This window comes from Macaca fascicularis, chromosome 8 (assembly GCF_037993035.2).
Source record: "Macaca fascicularis isolate 582-1 chromosome 8, T2T-MFA8v1.1".
Taxonomy (NCBI): Eukaryota; Metazoa; Chordata; class Mammalia; order Primates; family Cercopithecidae; genus Macaca; species Macaca fascicularis.
In genome coordinates, this window is record NC_088382.1 from 28,601,859 (window position 1) to 28,609,328 (window position 7,470).

Here is a 7,470-nt window from a genome sequence, read left to right on the forward strand (position 1 = left end):
CAGTCAGAAAATAATCTATGGTTCAGTGGTTCTAGTCAGTGCCTGTTGGGTGGTGCCCATCATATGACAATGTAGTAAGCTTAAAAATTGCTCCTTTAGTTAAGTCCTTTTCCAAGTGTCTTCTCAGAAGACAAGGCTGTTGAGAGCATTGTTGAGCTCAGCCTTCCTCACCGTGAAAGTGTTTTGCTTTTTCTCTCTGGTCCTAGAGCCCAACCAGAAAAGCACAAAGGCCAAAGAGTCTCCAGTTGATGGATAATCGGCTATCACCATTTCACGGTTCTTCACCTCCTCAGTCAACGCCCTTGAGCCCACCTCCACTCACTCCCAAAGCCACCAGGACCCTAAGTAAGTTTTCCTGTATTCCTTATAGTCTTTATACTAGGGAATGGAGCATGTTTATGCGTCTGGGCATTTTGTAACTAAACCAGCCACAATGTATGTAAAGCCATTGTAAAACTGGTTCAATTCAGCATTCGTGTATTATACAGTTAGACTGGAGTTTGGCAAGGAGGCCACTAGGACTCATTAAACCTTTCTGCATAGTGATCCAAAGGGCATTAGTGTCTGTTTTATAATTGTGAAGGTATAAATGAGGCAGATCTGCACTAGGACTAGACAGGCAACAAGTAACTTACAAGCTAACCATTGGTTAGGTAGACCTGAACAGGGACAAGAAATAGACCTATTCCATCTACTGCTTATAGTCTGGCTTGGGGAACCAGCAGTGCACAACACTTGAGAAGAATCGGGTACCCATAGTCCAGAGGCATGGGAGAGGGATAAATCTATCAGAGCCAGATGGGAGACAGTTGTCAATCAAGAGTTAAGAGATTATCAGTTACAGTTGGGATGAAGTGAATATTTTCCTAAGCACTTGAGCTATATCAGAGAACAGAATAATACCATACATTCCAGAAAATGTTCTCATCTTCAGCTTAATAGTAAAACCCTGAACAAAAAATAAAGTTTTGGTCGGGCACGGTGGCTCACGCCTGTAATCCCAGCACTTTGGGAGGCTGAGGTGGGCGGATCACGAGGTCAGGAGATCGAGACCATCTTGGCTAACACAGTGAAACCCCGTCTCTACTAAAAATACAAAAAATTAGCTGGGCGTGGTGGCGGGTGCTTGTAGTCCCAGCTACTCGGAAGGCTGAGGCAGGAGAATGGTGTGAACCCGGCAGGCAGAGCTTGCAGTGAGCGGAGATCGTGCCACTGCACTCCAGCCTGGGTGACAGAGCGAGTCTCAAAAAAATAAAAATAAAATAAAGTTTTTGCTTCAGAACATCTTGTGGAGCTCTTGAAACTTCTGGCGAGGGCATTACCTGTGTGGTGTGGGGTGGGAAGTCTTCTTCATTCTATCCACAGAAACCACAGAATGTGGCTTCCACAAGTTGGTTGACCAGGTTGGCTTAGGTGTTACGGTGCCAGCAACATTTCCATGAGCTTTCTTGCTCAGTGCCTCTCTCTGCCCGCCTGCACTTTGTGTCATTTCTAGGCTCCCCATCGTTGCAGACAGATGGAATCGCGGCCACTCCTGTCCCACCTCCACCTCCCCCCAAAAGCAAGCCCTATGAGGGCAGCCAGAGGAACTCCACTGAGGTATGGAAATCACAGCTGGCAACTGTGGCCAGGGAGCGCCGCTTCTGGGAAGGCAGCATCAGGTTTTCCAGGCTCTTTAGTGGGCAGGTTTGCTCATAGACCTGTCACTGCAGTCGATTCTTGGCTCGTTCCTGAAACCACAGGAGATAGAGAAGTTTTCAATGGGAAGGACAGACATTCAAGCAGATGATGAAGGTAGAGCAGGTGTTCTCTGTACCTTGTCCTGGGTACCTGTGAAATAAGCCATGAGTTCTAGTTCACCTCTTCAGGGGGGCAGGGGCAGGGTCTGGCTCTGTCACCTAGGCTGGAGTGCAATAATGCGATCATAGCTCATTGCAGCCTTGAACTCCTGGGCTCAAGTGATTCTCCCACCTTGGCCCCTCAGTTAGCTGGGACTACAGGCATGTGCCACCATGCCCAGCTAATTTTTTAATCTTTTGTTGAAATGGAGTCTCTCCGTATTGCCCAGGCTGATCTCAAACTCCTGGCCTCGAGTGATCCCCCTACCTCAGCCTTCCAAAGTGCTGAGATTACAGGTGTGAGCCACTGCCTGCCCCCAGCCCTCTGTTTCACATTTGAAGAGTTTACTTCTGAGTAAAGGACAGTCATTCTGAAATGACTTTAGATGGGTTTCCTTCATTCATTCAGCAAATGACTTCTAAGTGCCTCCTATCTATATGCCAGGAACCCAAGTGTTGGGGATACAGCAGCGAGAGAGAGAGGGAGAGAGAGAGAGAGAGAGAGAGAGAGAGAGAGAGAGAGAGTGAGAGAGAGAGAGAGAGAGTGTGTGTGTGTGTGTGTGTGTGTGTGTGTGTGTGTGTGTGTGTGTGTGTGTGTCTCTGATCAGCTCACGGGAAACGAGGACAAATCAGTGTAGTTTTCCATTTCACTTTGCAAAGCCTGTGTAGATAAACTCAGATCAATTAGAAGCTAAAGCAGAATATGAGAAATGGGCGGAGAAGGCAGAATTAGGAAGAAAGCTAAGACCTGCTTCTAATTTTGTGTTTCTGCTTCTGCAGCTCGCTCCCCCACTGCCTGCACGAAGAGAAGCCAAAGCACCACCCCCTCCACCTCCAAAGGCTCGGAAGTCTGGCATCCCTACTTCCGAGCCTGGATCCCAGTAAGGATCTTGCCCTCTCTGCAACACCGAGTGCCTTAGACAGCTGCTGCCTGAGAACTGGCCTCCAGCCGATGTCCTCATTCCACGGGGCTCCCTGCTGACTGCGTTTCCTGATCTGGGATGATGTTTACCAGCTCAAAACCGGTTATGTTCTTCCAAAAGCTTCTCTTTGATAGAAGTTTGAGGCCATGCCACCTCCCTTCCAGTCCACATGAAATTCCAGAATCAGTCACAGCCTCTGAATTTCTCAAAGAAGAGATCACATTCAGCATTGTTAAATGTCAGCCTGTACCACAGAGCCATGGTGGTCTGCTCAAGCCTGGACAAGTTCTTCCACATTGATGGTGGAATCTCCTCGGAAGGATTTGTTGCTTTATGAAAAGCTGTGCTGGAGACTTAGGTACTTTTCTCACGTGGACACACCCATCCCATCCCATATCGCATCTGGAAGAGATGGATATCAAATACACTTTGGTAGCTGAAATAATCGTATCTTTCTGATGTCTATCGTGTCTGCTTTGAGGAAAAGAACACACATTTTTAATGGAGATTGGCTGCTTTCAGGTATGTGTGGCTGTCATTGAAAGAGCATGGACTCAAACGTGAGTCCTGAGTTCTTGTGTCCACCCAACTCCCATCTTCTCGTGGCACAGGAAAGCTGCCCTCTCCCTATCTCACCACGTTCCTGACTAATGACCCTCATGGCACTGCAGTCATTCCTTCCCTACGGACTTCTTTGAAGCTCTTCCTTTTGCACATACGTTTTTTTTTTTTTTTTTGTCCTATTACCACCTCTGAGCGCAAATCACTGGCTACAAGGGACTTACCAGTCTGGATTCAGCAGCTTCTTTTCCAGAACCCATTTGGATGACTCAGCAGCCCCATCTGCTACCTGATTTTACCCTGGAGAACACAGTGCAATATTTCTCTTTGATTATTTATTCCTCTTGATTGTGGAATTAATTTGATTGCTTGCTAATGGTACTAATAGTACTCCTTTCAGAAGAAAAAAATGGAGTGATTTAGGTGACCGAATATTGCATACATAAATAGCCACATGAAGTTTTAGACGTTTGGAGCTGGAAGCCTCAAAGATCAACCAACCAGCCTCCTTATTTAGTAAATGAGGAAATTGAGGCTACACATAGAAAATTGTACTACAGATTCTTACTAATAACCCAGCTTGCTAAATTAGGCTATACCCAGGTAACTTCTAGAAGACAACTCTGACAAACTCTTTAATATTTACCCCCTATTGGAACAATATTTGAAATGTCCCAGGTATTTCTATGCTACTTAGATATTTGTGGCAAAGCAGAAAGCTTTTTGACTGTGAATGCAAAGGTCAATACTGGGGGAAACTTGCTAGCAGTTTCTCCCACAACGTTGCCCAGAGTCCTTTCCACTAAGGAGGAGAAGAGAACAGAGAAAGAGATTTCCATTTCCGCTGCCAGAGCTGGCATCTGCCCGCCTATCGTCTGTGTTTCCTGTTTCACCGCCACCCTTTTAGGAGAGAACTACCAGTTCATCATGAGGGTCAAGGAAGCAAAAAGCTCTCAGAGGTGTCCAAGGCATTACTTAAGAAATGCGTATTGCAGATTCTAGAACGGGTGTGGAAAAGGCCTTTACCCCCACCCAGTAGAACCTGCAGTGTGCTCGCATGGAAAAATCATGGGCTTTGGAATTAAACCTATTTGGTGGCATTAAATCCATTTGGTTTCAAATCCCAGTTATGACATCTATTAACTTTGCAAACTCATACAAATTATTTGAAATTATCTGAGTTTTCATTTTCTCACCTTCCAGAACGGGGATAATGCCTCCTGCATGGGTGGTTGTGAGGTTTCAATGAGATGAAATATGGGAAGGAAGAGGTACTCACGTGATGGTCCTTGCTTTTCTCTGCTAGGCCTGAGTAGGAACTGGAACTCTCTAAGAGCATTACTGGTACTTTTTTTTTTCTTCCAAAGTAGTTTGGAATGCGAGTGCAAGTTAGTTCTGCACATGTAGCCCTTCTCCAAATGGTGGTTTCCTTTGAAGCCTTTTACATGAGTATTTTTGACTAGAGACAAACTTAGTAAGAACTCAAGAGGATTTTAAATGGAAAGAACTCAAGCTGTAGAGAATGGAGGAGGCAACAGAAAGATATGTAGGGCTTACCTAGAGCCTGGCACGACTTCTGAGAAGTCACCCAGCAGACCGGCTAGACGGGATTTGTGTGCCACACTCTACTTTCTGGGCTGCCATTAAAATAGAAAGATATAAACTGGATCACCAAAAAAACCAAACCTCAAGGCTATCCTTCCAGAGCAGTAGAAATGAGTCCCACAGCCTCGTCTTTGAGCAGAGGCTGGGAAGATCGGATACATCACTGTCTGGATACCTTCTCTTTTTAATAGAACATATTCCATATGATTTCCTTTCCACCTTAATGGAAATAATAGCTCTCTCCTTCCTGAACAAAAGGGATTCCAGGTAGTATTGTGGCTAAGAGATTACAGCAGATGATGGAAGGTTCATTTTTTAGGGAAGCTGTTGGGTAGGAAGAGTCACATTTGACAAAATTCATAAGTAATGTTGATGTCTGTCCTGAAGTCAAAGAGGATGACTGTAAAGAAACACCTCATGATTACATTAAATATAAGAGATAAGGAGCAAGGAGGAAAAAAGAGAAAGAATTGGTCTTATTTTTCTTGCTAAGAATTCTGGAGTATTGAAAGGCATTGAAATTAGCCCTAAAACTGTCACAACTTTTGTGAACACTGCTTTATGGTTGGAGGTGTTTTAAAATCTTTATTTCTTCTCTTTCTCTCTCTGTTCTAGTGACTTGACTTGCTCTAAGATTTTTTTTTAAAAGAATTGTTTTATTCAACATATATCAAGTTCTTATGGAATGCCAGTCATGGCACTAGTCCCTTGGGATGTAGCGGTTGCGTGTGTTCGATGGAAACAGCCCCAGTATACAAAGACAGTTCACGGTGGTGTGCTGTAGCATTGGAAAGGGAGTGGTACTAGATGAAAATGAAATCCTAAATAAGACTGCTGGGCCATGGGTTGCTTCCTCTTCCTCCACCTTAATCCTCTGATTCCAGAATTGCAGTCATTTCCTCCTGCCAGGGAAACCCATTAAAAACTGCAGCCACACTGCAAATTCATAATGTAAAACAAGATGTAAAGCAGGTTTTGGGAAAACAATCTACCTTTGTTTACTCTTTCCAAGCTGGAAGAGTCCTTCTCCTCTAGTTGCCCCTAGGTCACTGGCTAATTTCTTATTTTAAAATTTAGATGGAACTCATATATAGTTAAGTGTACAAATCTTAGCCATGCAGATGGGTAATTTTCACATAGCGATCTGCCCATGTCCCTGCCTCTAAGATACAGACATACACTGTTTTCAGCACCCCAGAAGGTTCCCACATGCCCATGGCGCCATTTTGTGCAAGGTATTTAGAAGGCCCTTCAAATTTGTGGCTTCCTTTCTCATACTTCTCAGGTATAATAAAAAGGGGAGAAAAACCTCACCCACAAAACAAGGCTATAAAGATCGTGTACTTTTTAAAGAGTCAATTTGTAGTCAGCTCCTGGGCCTCTCTCTCTTTTTTTTTTTTTTTAAATTTGGAAGCTACCTGAGGTTTAGAATTCCTTCAGCCCTAGCTGGTTTTATTCTCGGTAAACAAAAAGAGGGGGAGGATTTGAAGGAAACTAGTTTTCTGTACAAAGGCTTTGAGGTCCATGGACTATACTTGTCCCATTTATCATCCCAAGTGGTGCTTTGACCCTGCCATACCCTGGCTGTTAAGATAAAAAGATTTGTGGACATTAAAATTATGAATATGCCAGTAATAATCCAGCACACATTGAAATATTGACACAGATTACCATAATTTGTGCAACATCTTATAAACAATGTCATTTCCATAGTAGTCTCAGGTTTCACCAGCCTGGCTCACTGTATCTAGACTTTAGGTTCATTTTAATAATTATGCTTTCCTTTTCTGTATCATTTGGGAAGTTGATAAATATCACTTCCTTAGATACCTTTATTCAATGATATGTCTGGATTTTACAATTAAATTGGAAAAGGTAAGTTTCTGTTTGGGTGGGTTGAGAGTTGGACTATCAATTCTAATCTACAAAAGGAAATTCATGATTTCACTCTGACACCTAGGATCTAGCCAAGGTTAGTCTGCAGTATCAGATGGTCAAACTCATCTACTATTAGCCGTATTTTGTGAGTTGTTCATCTAAACTTTGTCAAAATGCCTTTGCCATGATTTTGTTGCTATCTGGGTTTCAAACACGGACAGTTAGGAAGATGTGCATTGAAGTAGGAAAATTTTGTTCAGATTTGCTGTTATTTATTTTTTAAATTAAAAATGGAAATGTATTTTAAAGTTTATTGTGTGTTTAGTTTGTTATTGCCCTTATGTTAATGAAATCATTACTGAACTTTGCAGTTTTTCCTTACCCACGCCTCTTTCATGACACATCACACCTAGCATTTTTCTGGCTTGTTTCCTTACAGGTCCTATTAGGTTAAACCTGCACTGTGGGGCCCTGGAGTCATCTTTGCCCAGAAATAAGAAAAATTACAAACCACTTGGTTCTTTTCACCCTTCTGTCTTTTTTTTTTTTTTTTTCTATCTGGGCTGACAATTTTCTGATAGCAATTCATTTAATGTACGTAGGTTCTGTTTCTTTACCCATTCCCCACAGATATTTAGACAGGTAAAGAAAGAAAAAGGTTAAAG

The 7,470-nt window shown here is 43.1% G+C and overlaps 1 protein-coding gene across 7 annotated transcripts in view; it reads left to right on the plus strand.

Moving 5' to 3' along the window:
• The window catches only part of DOCK5 (dedicator of cytokinesis 5), a 235,291-nt gene extending 228,178 nt beyond the window's left edge, over positions 1–7,113 (plus strand). For 5 of the 7 annotated variants that reach the window (XM_005562863.5, XM_005562864.5, XM_065518582.2 and 2 more), the window contains 3 exons: positions 207–345; positions 1,496–1,599; positions 2,619–7,113. In XM_005562863.5, the coding sequence (XP_005562920.2) occupies positions 207–345; positions 1,496–1,599; positions 2,619–2,723 (348 nt within the window). In that variant the 3' untranslated portion in view covers positions 2,724–7,113. Of the gene's footprint in view, positions 1–206; positions 346–1,495; positions 1,795–2,618 lie in introns of all 7 variants that reach the window. The other 2 variants (XR_012417160.1, XM_045398048.3) reach the window with 2 other exon arrangements.
• Positions 7,114–7,470: the final 357 nt, after the last annotated feature.